Source organism: Pyricularia grisea, chromosome VII, assembly GCF_004355905.1.
Source record: "Pyricularia grisea strain NI907 chromosome VII, whole genome shotgun sequence".
Taxonomy (NCBI): Eukaryota; Fungi; Ascomycota; class Sordariomycetes; order Magnaporthales; family Pyriculariaceae; genus Pyricularia; species Pyricularia grisea.
Window position 1 is genome coordinate 699,998 of NC_044975.1, and position 20,761 is coordinate 720,758.

Sequence of the window (20,761 nt, forward strand, 5' to 3'; positions counted from 1 at the left end):
GGTGAGCAACGGCCGGTAAATTCCCAGGTCGTCGTGGTTGTTTTCGTCGGTGCTAGTGTTGGCTGGAAATGCAGCAAAAACGGACGAAACGAGTGTTGTGATTGCGCGCAAGCTTGGGATGGCCTGTCGCATAAAATCTCCGAGTTACGGAGCTTTGAACACCAAAGGCGCGGTCAAATAGTCCGATGTCTGTCCAAGTAAAGTATATGTATATAAAAAAAAAGCCCAAAAAAGATCAAAATCCTCTTTTCAAAGTCTTTCTCGTCCCCGACAGCAAAGCGCAAAGACTACAAGTCGCCTGCTGGTGATGCTATATCCAAGCGGGGCGACACATGAAATGCGCCGCAACGTAACTTGTTGGTAGGTAGACTTTTGATGACAAGAACAGCATAAGAATAGTCGTAAACTAAAATCTACCTATACAGAGCTAGGTAGAACAATATTCTCTGACAGCCGCGGTCAGCAGGTGAAATGACAAGAAGACCTTGGGATGACCTGAAAAAGCTCGACAACAAAAAAAGCCCGAGCAGGGAGAAGGCCTGATATGTCTATCGGTATTCCCTCGTGGAACCACAAAGGTGTGGGTTGCTTGATCTGGTGGTGTGAGGAGAAAAAACTTTACTTTTTTTTTCACAGCTCTCCTTAAAGATGCGGAGCTCACCAAGGTCAAAGAGTGGGGGTGCCGAGTAGTGGCGGATAGGACAAGCGGGGCAAAAGATGCAAAAACATGGGAGCTGGAGCGCTAATTCGTTTATTGACCAGCTGTACATCGGGGCGTTTTTTAGTGGTGGGGAGCTCCCCTACGAATCTAGAAGTAGGTCTTCTTGGCGCTAACGTTAGTCTGTCGCCTCTTTATCCATCGAGTCTCGAGCTCTATACCAGTTTGGGCCATTGTTGTTGGGTTGACGGTTGACCATTCAAACAATTTTTCGAAAAATTTCCCACACCTTACTATTGGTAATTACCAGCAACCACCTCGGAAAGTTTCCGCTTATTCGATGGGAAATCATCGCAGAGGAAAAATCTGTCGAAAAATTCCCTCAGCTGATTCCAAGAACCAGCTTGGGAATCGGGCGTGGTAGTAGGATGGAAGTAGCGTTGGTTTGATCTTCAGCTGAATCACGCAAACACAACCCACGTGCGTCCTGGAAGCGACTTGGCGTCTATGGCGTCCATCCAAGACAAAGTAACTGACTGACCTCTTTTGTAGAGAAGTACTTGAAAATAAACCAATCAGGATAGAGTTCCAGATTACATTATGAATTATCCTAAACTCCAAAGAAACCAACATGACAAAAAAAAACAAAGGGAATTCCGTCTTGGAAAAGCAGCCGTTTCGAAAGCCCAACGCCCTCGCTTTTTTTCTTTTTGTTCCTCCGTCTCCGGATCCCTTGTCTTTGAATATCTCAAAGCTTTCAGGCAAGTTAAGTAGTTATGTATCATGTACGGTAAGAGGTTCAACCTCCATTTATGCACCTGCCATCAACACTGCAAAGAATGCAACTATTCACTCTCCCCAATTAGATAAATCCCGTCCCAAATCTATCCGCAATTCCAGTGGGCGCCTCTAGTCCATGATTCGGTCTCCTTGGCGAAGGTCCCTGCTGTTGTTGCTGCTGCGGCGGCTGCCGATGCTCTCCCCACAGGTGTTGTTGCTCGTGGACGAGACTCAACCCCCTCGCCATCCCAATGGCTCCAGGATGGTGATGATAATTCTGCTGCTGTTGTTGTTGGTAATGATGAGCCGCGAGGCCCTTGCCGTCGCCACCCATGACGGCCGCGACGTCACACGCCGCGATGGGTGTCGTCATGCTCCTCGTCGGGCTGGGCGTGAACGGCCCGCTGGACCCGATGACCTCGGCATACTGCTGGGCGCTGAACAGGTTGAGCGGGGGAGGGACCTTGGTCCGCGGCGGCCTCGACGGGCTGTCGCGCGACCAGTTGCTACCCACACTGTCTTCTGATGTGTGTTTCCCAAATGGGCTGCCGGTAATGTTGTTGGTGGTGATGGTTGTGGTGTTGCCGAGGCCGCTGTTGTTGGTCGTCTTGGTGATGCTGATGCTATCTCCGCCGATCCAGTGGCTGGCCGCGCTGGCGCTGCGAGACCGGGATGACGGTGGCGGTGGCGGCTGGAGGTGGCTGAGGTTCGGGGACGATGAGGGAAGCGGCCAGTTGGTCGAGTCGGGCGTCGGGGGCGCGCTCATGCCGTCCTCTTCATTGTCGTGGTCCTTGCCGTCATTGAAGGGGAATTTGGGGCTCGGGGCTGGACTCGGGCCGCGGGAGGGGACTTGGAGGTTTTTGTTCTTGTAGGTGTTGATATTGCTGTTCCCGCTGCTGTTGCTGCGGTTGACCTGTTTGTGGTTGTTGCTCATGTTGCCGCTGATGGCAGCGCTGAGGGGCCCCCCAAAGTCGCGGTTCGCAAACAGGGGGCTGGGAAGCGGCGCCGCGAACTTGTTACTCGGCTTAGTGGCGTCGGCCCCCTCCTTGGAAAAACTCCAGCTGAGCTCGAGCGAGTGCTGCTGCTGGTGCTTGGAGGCAGATTGTGGACCCGACGCCGGGGAGAGTTGAAGTGGCGGAGCGAGTGGGTTGCTGGGAGATATCACGAGCGGCTGAGGCGACGTATTATCCCGCGTCCGCGCGTCGATCTTGGCAGGCGATCGCAGCGGAGATGTCAGCGGCGAGTCGTTGCCGCGGTGGGCTCCGAAAGCTGCCTTCGGCGGGCCGCGCAGCACGTCGCGGTCCGAGTTGGAGCGCGGGAGCGGGACGCAGTACTCGTCCGCGCCTGGCCTCCGCGGGAGTGCACCGACGGGTCCGCGGATCACGGGGCTGGAAGGGGCAGTGGATGCCCCTATAGGCGGGACGGCTCGCACGATGGGACTTGGCGGGGCGGTGGTGACGACGGGACCCGGACCGTTGGCAAAGTCGAGTGTGGGGCTGCTCAGGCTGGGCAGCGGGCGCTGAATCTCGAGGTCGAACTGCGGCGAGTGCTGTGTGTTGTATGCGCTGCCGGGTTCTCTGGTGAACGGCGGTAACTGCTGTTCCGTGACGGGGCTGACCGGAGCGCCAGGGGCGGGCATGCCTGCCGTGGTCAAAGTCGGTCGCCTGGCTCCAGGGGGCCGTCCCATACTCCGCATTGGCGTCTGCTGTGGTTGTGGTTGTGGTTGTGGTTGTGCTAGTGGTGATGGCATCGGACCGCGTCCCATCGGGCTCTGCGTCCTGGGTGCTCTGTTCTGTGGAGGCGGCAACCGCATGGGACTCTCTGACCTAGGCCCTCTCCCCATGGGACTTTGCGGCCGGGGACGACCTGCGAATGGAGGGTTCGGGCGCTTTTCTCCACTTCTGATGTTTGGTGATGGCAGTGGTCCTGTGGGCGGTGGTCCACGAATCCCCAGGGGACTTTGAGCCCGAGAACCCATATTCTTGGCAAAGGCTGGTGATGGTCTCCTTTCCTCGGGCCGCAAGGGCGAAGCTGGTCCCATTTGTGACACGTTCGAAATGCCCAGGCCTTGCGGTGCCATTCCTGTCCTGCTGGAGCTCCTACTCCCGTCTCCCTCGCCGTTGCCATCACCCCGAATCTGCGGCGTTGTCCTGCCCGACTTACCCACGGACCTGGCCCTGTGCTCGCTCTCCTGCTGTGCAGTTAACAGCGACTTTTCAAACGCCTCGATCGTCATGCTCAGGCTCTGCTGCCTCGGCCCGCTCATCGTCAGCGTATCTCTCTTGGCACCAACTGACTGGATCACTACCCCGATAGGCTTGGGGATGCTCCCAACGGCGCCGGCGGCGGCACTGCCGCCCACCGAAGCCGCCACATCCGTGGCCTTTTCGCTTCCACTCCCGCTCCGGCTCAACCCCATGCCCTCATCTGTCGACATCGCCGGCGACGGCAAACCCCCACCTGGCGGCCGAACAGGCCTGAGCCCGTCATCCCTGCTCCCCTTGGTCGACCTAGGTGGTGACGGCAGTGCCATTGTGGGTGGCGGACCGGCGAATCCCTCGAGGGGCGACAACAAGGGCGGGCTCGAGCTGTTGACCTGAGTGATCACCACCGGCTTGTCGTCACCACCATCCTCAGCCCCACCTGACCGACTTCCGCTCTCGATCAGGATCTTTGGCGACTTGGACGCGACCGGCACGGTGGCGTTGCGCCCATAGTGCACATCAAGTGGATTGACGCCCCACTGTCTGCTCCTGTCCTCACCGTGCGACGTGCCGGGCCTGGCGGGGAGCCCATCGCCGAGCGGCGGCGGCCGCTTCAGGCTCGTCGTGCTGCCGTTGCCCAGCCGCATGCCAAACATGTCTGGCCGCGGGAGCGCGTGGCTGTCCGCCCTGGGACGGTTCCTGCTGTCGCTCCTGGGCGGGAACTCGTGCGCGTTGCCGCCATACGTCGGCAGGAGCGGCGACGTGTTGGCGCGCATCGAAGCCGACGTCCCCGGCCTAGGGGCCAGGACCGGCGGGCGCGGTATGTCGTGAAAACTACTACTGCTGCTGCTGCTGCTCAAGTTATTCTTCTTGTCGTCGGTCGTCGGAAGCATCCACGGTGTCGGGGCCGAGGCCACGTGCACCGCGGCAGCGGCCGCCACCATTGCTGTCGTCTTTGGGAGGGCATTTCCGTTTGTGGTAGTATCTTGGGAGGATTTCCTAATAGATTGGGTAAGCTTTTGGTTGATCAATTTTTTTTTGCGTATCTTTTGCTTTTTAAGACCCTGCATAACTGCAGCGGATAAGAACTTACTTTTTCCTCCCGAGACCAAAGAAGGACACCATCTTTAGAAAAGATGTATTAACAGGGTATCATGAACAAAACTATTGAAAAAAAAAACCGGAGATGAAAAGATTAAAGACGGAAAGTTTAGTTTCTAGAAACTGTTTCTGGAAAGTCTTTCGTCTTGTCTGTTTTTTTCCCCGGCAGGAATCACCGATGGCTTGTTTCCACCTTGGGCAACCGGCTTTTCCTTGTGGCTTTTTTTTCCTGGGCACCTCACTATCCCCTTGCCGATCGGAGTTCCTCAAAAGTTTCTTCTCGTGGGCTTGAATGTCGTGTCTTTATGAAATAAACAACGTTTGCGTGGCTTTTGTTGGTAAAGAGCGTGTCTCTCGGCGTGGCGGTCGTCCAAGTCTTCCAAAACAAAACCACCGAGTCGGGATGTGGGTAGGTATGTATGTAGCTTATGCTTCGCTGCGTTGTCGATGGCGCTTTTTTTTGTTTTGTTTTTAGGCGTTTGGAGATATTTTAAAATGAGGATATTTTTGCTTTCGTTCGGGAAGAGCGCGTACGGTATGTTCCTGGAAAAGAAAAGAATAAAAGGAATGGATTGTACTACCACAGGTAGGTAGGCAGAAGTAATAGAAAAAAAGATTAACTCGAACAAAAAGCACAGAAAAGATGCCAAAGGAGCGGACGACCCTGTTCTCGTCGCTGTCAGCTATCACACAGGGAGCAAAACCCCTTAGCTAAATCAGCAAAGAGACAGACAAAAAAAAAAGGACGAAAAGGGGGTCAAAAAAACAACTGAACTGATCGCGTTAGAATAGAAAAAAATGCTGCAACCGTCCAACAATCATAAAGATCAGGAAAGAGAAAATAGAGAAAGGAAAACACATACGACGACGACATCAACAGGAAAAAAAAAAACAATAGATCACACCAAGGTCCATCCCTCTGTGGGGACCTTCTTCTGCAGCGCCGTTGCAGTTGCGGTCGGCCCTGGCAAAAGAAATGGAGTTCAAAAGGGGACCCTCACGTCGAATTCAGGGGTAAAGAGAAGTAACAAGGCGCGCGTGTGGAGCGCGTGGTTCGTGAGGGGATCCGAATTTCCTTTTTATCTTAATTTTTTATTTCTTTGTTCTTTGGGAACCCGTGAAAAAAGGGTGATCAACCGGGGTGGGTGCCGAGAAGTGGGTCGGTGACCCAGTGGTATACACTATACCCCTGCTGCATAACGTTGCTAAAATGTGGGCAGGGGGGGAAGGAGGTTGCTTTGATGCGGGACATGTTGCTTGGTGTGTTAATTCAAGGGAAATGGCGTTTTGATATGCAAACACACAAGGAACGGGAGGCAAGCTGCCACGCAATCAGGAAACCGGATAAAAAGAAATAAACAAAACGGATCAATCCGGCGTCCGGCATGGTCTTCCGAAGGTTTTAGCATGAACTGTTTACTTTGTACTTTGTTTTTTGTGACCTCGTATGTTGTGTTGGAAAAGAATCATTGACTTCTTTTTTTTTTTTTTAACTATGGTACGATATTACGGTACACTCAGAAGCATCCAGTACCAGAGACAAGATCTCCTTGGAGCTTAGTACGGTACTTGGGGTATTATTATCTATTATCTACCTACGAAGTACCTACCTACTCGAGTTATTCAAAAAGAGACACAAGATAAAGATAGATTTACCGTAAGCAGTCACGGCCCCCACCCCACCCCCAATGCAAATTATAAATGCCAAAACTGGAAATCAACGGCGCTAACTTTCATTACCACGTAGTACTTAAGTACTTGCATTGTAGATCTCATATCAACAGACAGGTGGGTTCATTATACTGTAGTACTCGATTAGTAAAGACAGCCGAGATCAACGAAATGCAACGGGATGCCCGCACGTACGACGCACGCGCACACACAGACCTCATGCAAAAGATGACGAATTTGGATTTGTTGTGTGTCATTTTTAACTATTGAATCTTCCATTGGAGAAAAAACCTTCAGATGAAAAGAAGGTTACAATTGTGTCAGCCCGCCTAATAGACACTTTATGCCGATGGTGGATATCAGGGGGAGGAAAATATGACAGGGTAAGAAATGGGCAGTGATTGGCAACTAGGTAGGTACTGTACCAGAGTAAAGGTAGTGAATTAGCAGTCAACCTGTTATAGGTACAGTACCTACCTTACATGCTTACCTAGCATTTATAACTGCCCAATCTCGATCAAACTCCACTTCTTACATGCAAGTACCTCGCTCCATTCTTGTGGGGACAAAAATCGTCAATCATGATGCCAAAGCCCCAAATGCAACGTCTGCAGCGTACCTGTACCGGATAACCTTCCCAACGTCCGCAACCACCACTAAATATACAATGGAATGCGACCCTCAAACTAAATGGTATACGAGAAAGCCATTTTTTTCTTGAGCACAAAAAAAAGCCCAAGTTTCTAGACCTAGTCTAACGGAAGTAGTCTACCCGGAAGAACTAGACAATTTCAACCCAGAATATTCGAACAGTGGAGGCGAATACATCGGCATCCGGGGGGGTTTTTTTGCCCTGGAAGCGAAACCGGGTCGCCTCAAAGTAGCCGAAGTTTCGTCTGTGGCGTTTCCGCCTCCTTAAATCAAAAGCACCCTTACGAACCCTTGTTTATTTTATTCTTACAACATGCCATTGATTTTTTTTTTTTTTGACAGTGGGCGCATTTTTGTACAACACCAAGACCAGCAACAACACTTGTTTTGTTTTTATTTTTATTTTCTGCCTCTTTGCCCTTTTGTTCTTGGCCTTGGCTTTCACAACATGGTCTCGTTTTCTGAGCCGAGCCTCCCCTTGGCGCTCTGTGTCATACTGTCGTGCTGAACCAATCCCCCGCCCTATCGGCTCGGATAAGAGAATTGGGCGTTTAGACGGGAATAAAAATCGAGTGTTCCAATGCCTACCTGGTTATAATTCGTTCCATATCAGACGCTCGCACTAGAACTAGAACTAGTCTAGTTCGATAAAATATTCCACAGCTAGTCTGACCCTAGTAGTCTAGGTTTTCCAGCTACAGTACCTTCTTGACTGCGTTATTCTTTTGATCATCAACACTAGGTGCCTACTCAAAAGTGCAACAAAACCCAGCCCGCATAGAGAAATATAGGAGAAACACGCATACAACTTACACATAATCATGCATCATCATCTGCTTTTTTCTTCTTCCCTTTCTTCCCCTGACCCTCACTCCCTCTTCCTTCGCCTGATCCTCACCGTAGCCTCCATATCCGGAACCCTGCCAATCCCATACCACTTATTCTTCGGCCTCTCCTTGGCTTCAAAGTCATATTCCAGCAGCATGCGCGCCAGCAAGAGCTTGAGCTCCGTCGCGGCAAAGAACCTCCCGGGACAGGCGTGTCGCCCGTGGCCAAAGGCCAAGTATTCGGGGCTGGTCGTGGCAAAAGCGTTGCGCGCGCGCTGGACGTAGTCGATCGTCTCGTCGCGCCTGGCCTCGGCGAACCGGAAGGGCCGAAAGGTCTCGGGGTCTGGGTAGACTTCCTCGTCGTGCAGGACCGAGTACGACTGGAGCATGATGGCGACTCCCTTGGGTATCGTTTGGCCGTTGGGCAGCGTCAATCCCTGCCGCGAGGTGATTAGTCGGTTGCCGCCAAAGGTGACAAAGGAGTTGAGGCGCGAGGATTCCCGCAGCGTCGAGTCGAGCTTCTCCATCTTGTTCAAGGCCTTTTTGCTCCATTCCCCGCCGTGTTCGGCTATCACTGATGTTATCTCGTCGCGCAGCTCTTGAATGACGCTTGGATCACACGACGCCAGGTCCATGACTACGTGGGCGAGGCTGAAAGTGGACGTGTGGATCGAGACAAAGTTGAGGATCAGGAGGCGGGCGGCCAGGACATTTTCCTTCCAGAAATAAGGATCGCCCAACTCCTTGGCCTGTTTTATGGCCCACTGTAGATAATCGTTGGGTTGTGCTTCGAACCCAGACGTTTTCTGCTGTTTTTCCGGGTCGGCAAGGCAACTGTCCCAGTCGGCTAGTCGTCGCTTGATCTCTGGCGCCACGAGCTTGCGGAACTTGCGCATTGTAATGTTGACGGGTATGGTTACCAAAGGAGCAAAGATCGGTCGGAGAAACTCATATGTGAAGTGCAATGAGACTCCGGACAGGAGTGCTCGATGCACAAACTCCATAGATAGCTGGAAAATCCCGGGCTCACGGCAAAGTATCTTCCCGTAGGCGACGCGGGCTGACACCATTCCCAGCATCGTTTGAACCGTGTCATAGACCCTGATATCGGTCCAGTGGTCCGGCTTACCCCATTCTTCGTTGAGGGCCAGCCTTGTTTCTTCTTCCATCTCGGTCACCAAGTTTCCAATCTGCTTCGTCAATTCCCTAGCGATCAGATCCACATGCACCGGCGGATAGTGTAGCTTCTTATCCAAAAACGTGTGGTCGAGCTGGAAAAATTCATTGGCTTGCGCGTAGAGGTTGAGGACGTCGTCGGGCTGGGACATGATGAAGTTTGTCCACTCCTTGGGCAGCACCACCATTTCGCCCATGCCGCCGAACATCGGGAAGCGATACGGTTGGTCCTTGAACTGTCTATACGCAGACTTGAGCTGATTCTTACTGTCCACGGTATTACGCCACTTGGCCTGCCAGTACGGGAACCAATCTCCCTCACGTGCACCCGAAACAGGAAGATCCGGTAGTGGGTCTGGCTTGAGAAAGAAGTTGTAGATAATGTAGCAAGTCAACAGCACCAATGGTGCCATGACAGCTGGTCTGAACAAAATTTCAAACATATTCAGCGTAAACTAAGGGTGATGTGATGAGAAGATATCGCTATGTTCTGCTTGACGAGCATAATCAATAACTGGAGTTGGGCACAGAACTCAAGCATTCTTTTTATAGTTCGGGTGTTTGAGGAGCATAGTGGCCGAATAGATCGGGATCCCATTCGTGTTCGCATAGCGAAAACGAGTGGGCTCGAAAACCTCGCTTTCTCACGCGCCTTCGGAGCGTTTATACTATTTTGAGAGACAAAAAAGCCTGTGCCGCCATAAAAGTCCCAAGGGAATCATGAGGCAGAATTTGTAGATCCTTGCGGCGTGCAGAACATGTAACAAGTCAAGCTCCAAACTATAGTGGTACTGGGCAAATAATGAGGTATTCCTCCTGGGCCGAACATGGTAGTCGTACGAGGATAATGCTCGATCCTGGTTGTACAACATACCTTGTAACCCTATGTGACCTTTGTGGTGGGTTGGACTGAAGAGTTGAGATCTGACGAAAAATAACATGTGTACGACGTATACCTCTTTCAAGTACACAGACGTCGCCATGGGTAACCTCTAAGTAGCTCGTGATCGAACGAGTATCCCAGTACAGAACTCTGGCAAGGCAAGAAGAGAAAGTACCGAGTATATTGTTTCCTGTTTTAACGTCGGCAACGGACATACAAATTGCTCTCCGGTTCAGCTAGCATGGATTGGCCGCTTTCCCGATAAAGCCACCATGGCGGCGGCGTTGGGGAAGTGAAGACAGAACAATACCATTCCACTCCATGACTAACTACCATTGGTTAGCTTCATTGTCGGGGTTTATGAAAACCGGACATGTCAAAAGTTTATTTAGACATGCCAAAGTGCTTCTAATAACAATGAAAGCTCTCGACTGAAAATATCTTGTCACCGAGGGTCTAATCAATAAAGTCAGTCTAGAGCTGGTCTAGTTTTTTTTTATCTGATATCAGAGTTCACACTCGGTTATTATATGAGATGACTCGGGGGTTTTTGTACAGAGCAAACCCCGATGATGCAAAGAAGCTGTAACAGGGAAAGGGAAAGTCAAACGGCAAAGGGGAACAGAGTGTAAAAGGAGCGATGAAGTTGCTCTGATCATGCCATAACATCGTTGGTTAATGCGACAACATGGTCGACAAAAAGACTCGCGCGAGAATTGATGACTGTTGGTCGACTGATGAAGGACTGGCAGTGGTGAAAGAAATAAAGCCAAGGCCTAGACCATAAAAAATGGTCGATCACGCAATCGACGCTAATACAAACATGGAAGCAGGTTGGCCTTGAACTGCACCTAGGAGCTGGAACCCTGACTGAATTCTGGCTGGGCAAACTGGGGTGAAGTTTTTAATTTAGGGACTGTCGAAGCTCCAAACTACTGTGAGGTAAGCATTTCTTCAGCGTTGGCGCAGAAAAAACAGCTGGCAATTGTGACCTACCTAAGCTAGTGAGGCTGATGATGATGCAAGAAGGGAATCAAATCAATCATCAAACCCAAGGAGCTAGCTACTTACTCCGTACCTAGGGACCTACCCACCACCTCAATAAGCAGAGGCTGATTGGCTGATCCAGATCACAAGGCGGTACTTGGTGCACGGGAAGACTGCCAGAATAGTGCGGGGGCTTCACCCCATGGCAACTGCCAAGCTATACGCCATAAACCAGAAGGCCCGATCGACGAGGTAGTAATCCAATGGGCCCAGGCTGGTCAGGCAATGTCCATATTGACCTTCCCATTGCAATGCCTTGCGTCAAGGCAACGAGCAATTGCGTGCCGACCACCCCCCCTGGCTTTGCAGTCTTTTGCATCTTAGGATAAGCCCGCCGAGTTACCATTCTGCGCGGATATTAGGTTACACTCTTTGAAAATTTTCATTCATCAACGGCCTTGGCTTGCAGCCTTGGTATTGTATTTTATATAAAAAGCAAATCATGTCGCCTCCAATTGTATCAATAGCAGGATGAAGGCCATCCGAGCTTTTGTCTTTTGTTTTTACTGTCCTTCAGTCTAATTCGACATTGGCCGTTGTCACTCCGCGGCTTTGTCTGTAGTTTATTTGTTGTATTTCGCCCAACGGACTGACATGCGACGACTATCACAACACCCTTGAGACAGGTCATCGAGCAACATTGCAGCTCCTCTTTGTCAAAAAGGGCAGCAAGCCAGACATAAACAGAATTCAAGATCGGGCTCGACTAAACGCCGAATATCATGTCAGCTCCATTTTCAAAGGAGCGGGACGGGGCCGTCCTCAAAGAGGGTAGCGATGAGCACGTCAACGTTGGCGACAGCGACGCAGAAATCGCGGGTGTCGCCAAATTCCACGTTGACGAGAAGCGCAAGCTTGGAGTTACTGGAGCAGTGTTTCTAATTCTTAACAAGATGATTGGAACCGGAAGTAAGCATTAAACTTGCATATCTTGACATGTAACGGAAAGATATTTCTTATGACTGAGATCTAACACTTACATCACAACCTACCTAGTCTTCTCCACCCCCTCCAGCATCTTTGCGGCCACCGGCTCTGTCGGTGTTTCACTGATGCTCTGGGTCATCGGCGGCATCCTCACTTTTGCCGGCATTTCAGTCTTTTTAGAGTTTGGCCTGGCCATCCCCAGGTCTGGTGGCGAAAAGAACTATCTCGAACGAGCGTACCGCCACCCTCGGTATCTGGCTACGTGTGTCCTCGCCGCTCAGATGATTCTGCTTGGCTTTTCGTCAGGAAACTCGCTCGCCTTTGGCCGCTACGTCCTATTCGCCGCTGGAGGTCTCGGTGAGATCACCCCGGACAACTGGCAGGCCCGCGGCATCGCCGTCGCCTGCGTCACCTTTGCCATCTTGATGCACGTATTATTGCCCAAGTGGGGTATCCGCTTGTTCAACGTATTGGGAGTCTTCAAGGTTGTCATCCTGCTGCTCATCGTCTTCTCTGGGTTCGCCGCGCTGGCTGGCCACAGGCTGGTCGATGACCCGCACAACTTTGACAACGCCTTCGCCATTGAGTCCGGAGATGGCTACAGTGGTGGTGGTGCGTACGCATACTCGAACGCGCTCCTTAACATTGTCTACAGCTTCAAGGGCTGGGAGAACGCCAACTACGTCGTCGGCGAGCTGAAGAACCCGCGGAAGACGCTCGCCGTCGCTATGCCCCTGGCCGTCGGCGGTACGACCATCCTCTACGTTCTCGCCAACGTCGCATACTTTGCCGCTATCCCCAAGTCGGAGCTGGCCAAGTCCGAGGTCATTGTGGCCGGCATCTTCTTCCGCAACGTGTTTGGAGTTCGTGCCGGCGGCACCGCTCTGCCAGCTTTTGTCGCCCTGTCCAATCTCGGTAACGTCCTAGCCGTCAGCTTCGCGCACGCTCGCTTGAATCAAGAGTTCGGCAAGGAAGGTCTGCTGCCGTTTAGTCGCTTCTGGGCCTCGACCAAGCCATTTGGTACCCCGGCAGCCGCCCTCTTCCTGCACTGGATCGTGACGGTGATCGTGCTGCTGGCGCCACCCGCCGGTTCGGCCTACAACTTTATCGTCAACCTTTACACGTACCCGGGCGCCTGGATCAACGCTTTTGTCGCTGCTGGTCTCATCTACCTCCAGTTCAACAAGAAGGAAAACTGGTCAAGCCCCTGGCACACTTACTTGCCCATCAGCATCCTCTATCTCTTGGCCAATGCGTTCCTCGCCATCGTGCCCTTCATCCCGCCCGAGTCGAACTGGAACGAGGACGGATACCCCTACTACGTCTTCCCCATCGTCGGCGTCGGCGTTCTGCTCCTCGGTGCAGCTTACTGGGCCGTGTGGACCAAGTTGTGGCCCAAGATTGGAGGTTACAGGATAGAGGCTGAGAGGATTACGGACGAGGATGGCGAGGAGGTGATTCGGTACCGCAAGGTGCACGTAAGGTGATTTTTTTTCAAATGCCTGAATGAACGAATCGAGGATGGGGTTTTTTTGGGGTTGTTAATAAAGATGGAGAGAAGCGGCAACCTTGGTTGAGAGTAGTTAAGTTTGATCTGATTGTTAGATACCCCCCAACATTTGTTCTTGATCATTATCATTGTTGCTTCGTTTAGATACCTTATGCAGTCATTGCGTTTATGCCCGTGGACTCGGCTTGCATGCACTCAAAATGACAAGTATATAATGTGCTATTAATAAATCTACCAGACAAACCTACGAGATATGCCATCGAGGCATAGAGCGATCTATGTGCAACAAAAGAGAAGAATTAAAACGTTCATTATGACAATGGTCCAAACAAGAACTAGAATAAGTCTAGCATTGGTGACCACCACGGCCACCAACCAGGACTTCATCGGCACCACCCCGACCACCACCCTTGACCGACTTGGGCAGCCTGTAAACCGACACCATGGCAGCGCTCAGGGCCAGACTGCACCCGGCCGCAAAGAAGGGCAGACCCACCCAGGCGCCGCCAAGCTTGATGCCGACGCTCAAGGCCTTGCTCAGCAGCGGACCGGCGATGAAGGCCCCCAGCAGCTCGAGGAACGAGATCAAGCTGTTGACCATGGCGAGGTGGTGCTGCTCGACGAGGGTGTTGACCAGCGATCTCAGGACGGGCGAGAAGCCGGTGCCGACGGAGAAGACGGCCAGCGACACGGCGAAGAGGGCGGGGGTCGACGACAGCGCCACGAGGAACGACCCGGCCGCCCCGATGGCGCCCGTCCACCGCGCCATCAGCAGGTCCTTGGCCGGCGTCGACATGTGCATGGTCTTGGTCAGCACGTGCGAGATGTAGGGGAACACGAGGACGAAGAAGACCAGGTTGGAGCCCGTGCGCGCCGCGAGGAGCATCGAGGCGCTCGACCAGCTGATGCCGTACCGCTTCGTCGCGTACTGCAGCAGCGCGTCCTGCACCATCCGGCCCAGCACGAACAGCGCCATGGGGATCATGAGAGAGAGGAGGTTCGTGTGCGCCACGGCAAAGTCCCACAGCTCGCGGAAGCTCGAGGCCGCGAGCCCGGCGGCGGTTCGGAGCGTCAACGGGGCGGCGGCTCGTTTTTTTTTGTTTTGGCTGTGGTTGTCGTCGTTGTCGTCATCCTCTCCGTCGTCCTCCTGGCGTTTCTCTAGCGTTTCGGGCACAAAGAACAACAGTCCGACGCTGAGGCAGGCGGCCATGAGCGAAACGCCGATGGACAGCCAGGGGCCGCCGAGGTTCATGAGGCCACCGGCGAGGGGGCTGCCGATCATCTCGCCGACGAGAAAGGCGACGCTCACCTGGAAAAAGGCTGCGGCGCGCTGGACGGGCGGGCAAATGTCGCCGACGATGGTGAAGAGCATGGCGGGTCCGGTGCAGGAAAAGGCGCCGATGAAAGTACACAACGAGGAGAGGTAGATGGTCCAGAGGGGGACGATGCCGTGGGTGCTGAGTAGCAACACTCCGACCTGCCAAAAGATGGAGAGCAGGAGCCCGAAGAAGGCCAGGATGAGGACAGGCTTGCGACCGAGGCGATCGGCCAGCATGGCGTAGGGAACGGCGCACAGGATGCTGGGCAGGGTGTCGAGGGCCAGCTGCCAGCCGCGCATCATGGCCAGCTCGCCCTGGACGTCGGAGGCCTTGCAACGCGGGTCGTCGGCGAGGGTCAGTGGCCCAGACTTGGAGGCCGGTGGGAGTGAGAGCTTGTTCCGGCAGATGACGTCCTCCATGATCGAGTTGGCTGGCGCCTGCATGATCACCACGGACATTTCGATCAGGCACACCGTTGCCATGATCAACAAGATTACCCTCTTGTAGTGAATGTGCGGCACCGGCTGTGCTGGTTGTTTCCTGTCGTCGTCGTCCTCTTGGGTTATATCGTACGCTGGCGACAAGAGAGGAGATGATTCGCCGTCGGTTGCCCTACTGGGAGAAAGAAAGGCATGGTCATCGGTGATGATGCGAGCCGGCGTCGCCGTCGTCGTCATTGTTGATGCAAGTTAATTCTGCTGCTGCTTTTGACCCGTGGTTTATTTTGATATTATCTCGTGCCCTTCTTTTTCTTTTTTCTTTTTTTCTTGACTTCTTTTTTTTTTTTCTTTTGAGCAGCAGCATAAAAGTTGAATTGGAATGATGAAGACAAACAAAACAGTTGGAAACACAAAAAGCAGAAAGAGCTTGAGAACAATACTACCTTATCTGATTACGTACCTCACGTACATGCAACGCTGACGAGTCGGAACAATACCAAAGGGAGGCTACGCCAAGCGGGGCCATGATCCCCATAAGTTAATAGGCCTTCCTTGTTAATACATCCAATACCCCAGATACGTTCTAGAGCTGTCACAACGCTTGTCACCTACCACGTATAGGATTCATGCCCCTCAAAACTTCAAGTTAGGGATGAATCTTTTGTGCTCCCCCGAGGCATTGGGTCCACCATTCTGAGGCAATACTTTCAACTGTCCAAATCATGATCTATAACATGTGAAATATTCAAAAACAGCACCGAAAGGCTAATTTATCTATCTAGAACTAGTCTAAGCCTAGAAGAGTGAAAGGTAACGAAAGAAAGAAAAAGAGAAAAAAAGAGAAAAAAAAAAACAACAACAGGATATCCAATCAAGCGACATTTGATAACAAACGTCTACGTAATGCTTTGGTGGTAACTTTTCGAGGCTTTCTAAATTGATGGCAAGCAAGGATTGCGTGGTCTTGCCCAAACGGCCATGAACTGAAAGGGGTAAAAGCTGTAGAGATGAAACGGGTTCATCCCAGAAAGGGTCTGTCTCCCAATAAACGAATGATGAGGAGGCAGGTGCCAACAAGCCCACCATTCTGTTCCGACCGCAACTGGTCGATCGGACCTACCCCGAAAGATAAGCGATAGATAAAATTTCATTGACTTTTGGATTCTCTCACAACTCTGACTGATTATGCGATTAGTAGGGCATGTTTAAGAAAACATATTGCAAGTCGATTCAAACATTGTTAGGTATCCTCAGGTCTGCACTGCTGGACGTTTTATCACTTGCATCATTGAAGTGTTCATTTGAGTGTTCTATTTGAGTAAGAAAGATCGACAGGTAGGTGAATATCATGATTGTCATCTATCTGTCGGCATCAGGAGCTTATCAGCCGACTCAGCGAACTAAGTTCAATGTGGCCAGCATATCCATATATTCAACTGCCAGGAACCCATTAGAAACACGTGTGTATCTGTATAACACGCGGGAGATTCACCAATAGTATACAAGTTTAAAGTTTAGGGCAGTTGTAAGCAGGCATTGGGTTTTCCAACCTTTTCCAATTTGCAGCCTTTGTGAACCAGCTGTATTGGATGATTTCTTCTCTTTTTTTTCCTTTTCTTTTTTTTTTCGTTTACATATTACGTGGAAAAAAGTCAAAAATCCCCAACTTTGCTTTGCAACAACTTATTTGATACACAATCGAAAGCCGAGAAAACTCCCTGAAAACCCACATTCCGTACCCATCGGCACATCACGCCCATACCTCCGAACCAGTGAAAAATTTACCGCAACCTCGGCATCGGCGACTTCTGATCTCCTCTCAAGCCCGGATTTGGACGGATAGGAATATACCGTCCGTAGGATCGCCCGTCGAGCCACACGTCCCCGGGCCGCGCGAAAAAGAAAAAAAAAACTCAACAATGGCATCGCCCCGATTTGTACTAGTGCCACAGGGATTTATCCATGAGTAACGGTTTTGTGCTTCGTGCCGCTTTACATTGAACTGCAGTATGTGGAACTTGCGGACAGGGAGGTTCGCGTGTCTGAGTTTGCCAATGTCGGTAGCTCCCCAGAGATTTATCCGGGCTGGGAAGGCTGTTGCGCTGATGGCATATAATGCCAAGATTTAAATTTGATGTTGATAATTCAAATTCAGGATTCTGAAATAAGTGTTCATCTCTCGCAAGCTACTTTTTTTCTCCTTCTTTTCCTATCAGAGTGTACTAAAGCCTGGGCGCTTTAGGTACTAGCAATGAATATATTCCAAGAAGTTTATGATAAAAAGTTTAGCATTCTAATTTGGCAGGTACTTTGTAAAGTGCAAAAATGATGATTCAAATACATGGATACCTATTCTAATCTTCCTTGGAGGATCACGAATAAATATGTTTGTATAGATCTACTCCGTAGATCCTAACAGTATTAAAAGGGTATGTATAAGAGATGATAAACGTAGATAGATGCCCCGGATATCCCTGCGAGACCAAACGGCGTATAAGACTATGTACACCGTACACGGCACTAACCTAAAATTCAGCTGCGGTATATACAGGACACCGAGCTCCGTTAACAGAGCATGGCTAGACCCGGAAACTGACCAAGAAATATGACTGAGGTCCATATACTCACAATCAAAAGCAGAAGAAGCGTCACTTTTGCATCGAGATATAGTAGCTGCCATTGAGGTTATGACCAAACATTCTATACTTGTATCTTCGTGTGTCGCATGTCCGATCCGCTGCCTCCTTAAACATAAAAAACCCCCAGAGAAATCAAACAACCCTTAGTATACATTAGGGTTTCTTCCGCTCCAAAATGCTATTAAGCCAAAAAAAAGAAAGAGCAATAATTCTTTGCCAGATTTTTATATAACAAATGGAAAGAGATATAGATGTACGCTACCAAACATCCCAGGCCTGAGAGGTTGCTCTTTCCTCTCTATCCTTGACAAACAACCCGCCCTGGAACCCTTGCACCGTTGCCAATCACTCACTCCTTTGTATGAACAAAAAACGTATTCATGATCAAGCAGACTGTCATCACGCACATGCCATAGATGGCCAGGCCCAGCGCCATCTTGCGCAACAGGCCATGCTCAATGTGCTCCAGGTCCCAACGCAGCCTGCGCCGCCACCTAGTCCCGCGCGGCCTCGATGCGGCGCTCACGCCGGACCGGAGGCTGGCGACGCTCTCGAGGAGACCCGCACCGGCCGGGTCCAGGTTGCCATTTTCTTCGTCAGTTGACGCATTCACGTCGTCGTCATCGGCGTCATCCTCGTCCTTGGTCAGGCGTTGGTGATGAATGCTATCCGGGTCGCTAATCTTGTAGTAAAACAGTCCGGGCAGAATAAAGGAGATGGCCGTCGAGCCCGTCGAGCCCACGTACGCGAGTACCCTGTCCAAGCTGGAGACCGTGAGGGCCGTGGCGTAGCTGCAGACAATGATGATTGTGGACAAGACTGCAAAACGGAGATCCGACATGGGCGTCGTTGGGGAGCCGTGTGAGTCGTTGGCAACTGAAGCCGTCGGGATAAGCGCCGAGTCGGCGTGTGCGCCACCAGGGCTGTTGTTGCGGTTGGGGCGCCACTTGAGCACGGCGTCGAGCGATGCGCGACAGGGGTGGATTTGTAAGGGCACGCTAAACATGACCAAAATAACAATGGCGGCCTTTCCAATGGTCGAGGCGATGCTTGCGGGATCTAGAGAAAATCAGTCAGTTTATGTCCTCTTTTGAAGGGTAGAAGTCAACCATATACTTACACATCGAGATGATATTTCCAACGACCTGGTTGCCAAATGTTAAATAGCCGGTAATGGCTACGAGGATATAGATACTAGCTGCCGATCCAATACTAGTGCCAATGACTCCAACTACGCTACCAGGGGAGCCATCCTTGATCTCGTTCAGGATGGAAAACATCTGCCATCCGAAGTTAGTAAACATACGCAAAACTGCAAAATCTTCCAAGGACATAGGTGCTTACGTTTTGATGACATGTATACGCAAACACCACTACAGGGAAAGCGCCCAGCACAGCAACAGGCCCCTCCCAGGTAACATAGTGAACTTCACCCCGGTTCGGATGCGACTCGGCAGCAAAGTGATACACAACGAGGATTATGAGGTATCCAATAGACACAAGCGCAATGATGCTTGTGTACTTGAGCGAGTCCAGCCTCCTCAAGAATCCTAAAGGTATGATGACCAGCATGAACGCCGTGATCCAGAAATTTCGATCCAGCATATACGGTGGAAGCACATCGGCCCCGTCACCATAGCCAGTATCAGAAACAAGACCCCGCGCCACACCGGGCATCAAATCACCAATGATGATAAGGTATGAGACGCCCACGCCGAAGCATTTGATCGCAATGGCGGCATCGAAGAAGACGGCCGCGTTCGGGTATGTCAACTGTGAGAGCGCAAAGAAGGAAGAGTGGCCGCGGTCGATGTAGCGCGCGCATCTGGACTGAAGGTATAGCCCAAAAGCAGAGGCCAAACCGGACCAGATTATGACGGCGGTGCCGAGTGTGATGCCCATGTGCGAAAGGGCCGAAGGCATGGCGAGGGTCCCCGCTCCAACAACTGTGGACGAATGAATTTAGCATTTGAGGTTTTCAAATCACGTCATAACATCACGGGGTTCCCTTACTCGTGTTCAGCAGGTTTATTACGCTGCTTGACATTGAGGCCTGGCCTCCGCCGGGCTTCAAGCCCCTGTGTCGCATCCTATGTCATACATGTGGTGGTCAGCAACAAGGTAAACTGAGTTGCAGGTCCTGGCAGTAGCGCCGACGAATACCCGCGTGGAGAAACTGATGGTCTTGATCGTTGCTGCTGGGCAGACAATTGTCTTCCGCATGATGTGTATTACCTCGCCATATTGTCGGCACTATGTCCCGGGCCGATTCCATCAGTAAACGTTGAGTACGCAGGCATCCCTCGGCCTGGTAAGCATCCAGGCAGAGACTATCGCGGGTAAGATCGGTGTGATGGTGGCACGAGAGCTAAGCGCCGGCGCAAAATAGTCGGAGTGGCGTTCAGGTACGTCGGAGGACAATCGCGTTGTGCTTGTGTTCCGTTTCAACGTGCTCGTTCGCAGCCTGCGGAGGGTACCGCAACTCTTCCGATAATAGTGATCGGATCAATCGGGTGATTCGGCAGTGCCGGCTTCGGCCGTCTTTCCCCTCTTCGTTCGTTCGACTGTTGATGCGCCAATTGATGGCCGTCGCCAATGTGTGTACGAGGAAGGGAAAAATAAGAAGTAAAGGACGTGGCAGAAAAAGGGTAGTAAACTGTCGCGTGATGCTAAGAACGAGACCCAGTCTTGTCCTGTGTAGTAATGGATGCAATGTGTTACGTACGATTCTAAGATCTGTTGCTCTTGGCTGCTTGGAATGGAGATGTGTATGGTATGGTAACAGTCAGACTGGGCACGACAAACAACGGGGCCAGGTGTGACGTTTATGGCGCCAAGATCAGCCCGCGTTCGGGTAAGGAACAAGACGGTGGAGGTCACAGTGGGTCTTTGGGGTATTCGCCCAATCACATCCGAGTTTTCTCTACT

General features: G+C 51.6%; 5 protein-coding genes across 5 annotated transcripts; 1 reads left to right on the forward strand and 4 right to left on the reverse strand.

The window, feature by feature from the left end:
- Positions 1–1,520: 1,520 nt before the first annotated feature.
- Positions 1,521–5,745, reverse strand: PgNI_10237 (uncharacterized protein; the record flags this gene model as incomplete). The annotated part of the gene is made up of 2 exons (XM_031130211.1): positions 4,736–5,745; positions 1,521–4,641 (listed from the first exon to the last, which is right to left on the reverse strand). Exons 1-2 carry the CDS (start codon positions 4,765–4,767, stop codon positions 1,521–1,523), a joined length of 3,153 nt encoding a protein of 1,050 aa, XP_030980135.1. The 5' UTR covers positions 4,768–5,745.
- A 2,188-nt stretch (positions 5,746–7,933) lies between these two features.
- Positions 7,934–9,481, reverse strand: PgNI_10238 (uncharacterized protein; the record flags this gene model as incomplete). The annotated part of the gene is made up of 1 exon (XM_031130212.1): positions 7,934–9,481. The coding sequence occupies one exon, from the start codon at positions 9,479–9,481 to the stop codon at positions 7,934–7,936; it is 1,548 nt and encodes a 515-aa protein (XP_030980126.1).
- Positions 9,482–11,407: 1,926 nt separating this feature from the next.
- Positions 11,408–14,207, forward strand: PgNI_10239 (uncharacterized protein). Its single transcript, XM_031130213.1, has 2 exons — positions 11,408–11,907; positions 11,995–14,207. The coding sequence occupies exons 1-2, from the start codon at positions 11,721–11,723 to the stop codon at positions 13,410–13,412; spliced, it is 1,605 nt and encodes a 534-aa protein (XP_030980125.1). The 5' UTR covers positions 11,408–11,720; the 3' UTR covers positions 13,413–14,207.
- Positions 13,782–15,431, reverse strand: PgNI_10240 (uncharacterized protein; the record flags this gene model as incomplete). The annotated part of the gene is made up of 1 exon (XM_031130214.1): positions 13,782–15,431. The coding sequence occupies one exon, from the start codon at positions 15,429–15,431 to the stop codon at positions 13,782–13,784; it is 1,650 nt and encodes a 549-aa protein (XP_030979682.1).
- A 2,421-nt stretch (positions 15,432–17,852) lies between these two features.
- On the reverse strand, positions 17,853–20,586 carry PgNI_10241 (uncharacterized protein). The gene is made up of 5 exons (XM_031130215.1): positions 20,069–20,586; positions 19,847–19,923; positions 19,178–19,779; positions 18,954–19,113; positions 17,853–18,892 (listed from the first exon to the last, which is right to left on the reverse strand). Exons 1-5 carry the CDS (start codon positions 20,131–20,133, stop codon positions 18,183–18,185), a joined length of 1,614 nt encoding a protein of 537 aa, XP_030979683.1. The 5' UTR covers positions 20,134–20,586; the 3' UTR covers positions 17,853–18,182.
- Between the last annotated feature and the right edge of the window lie 175 nt (positions 20,587–20,761).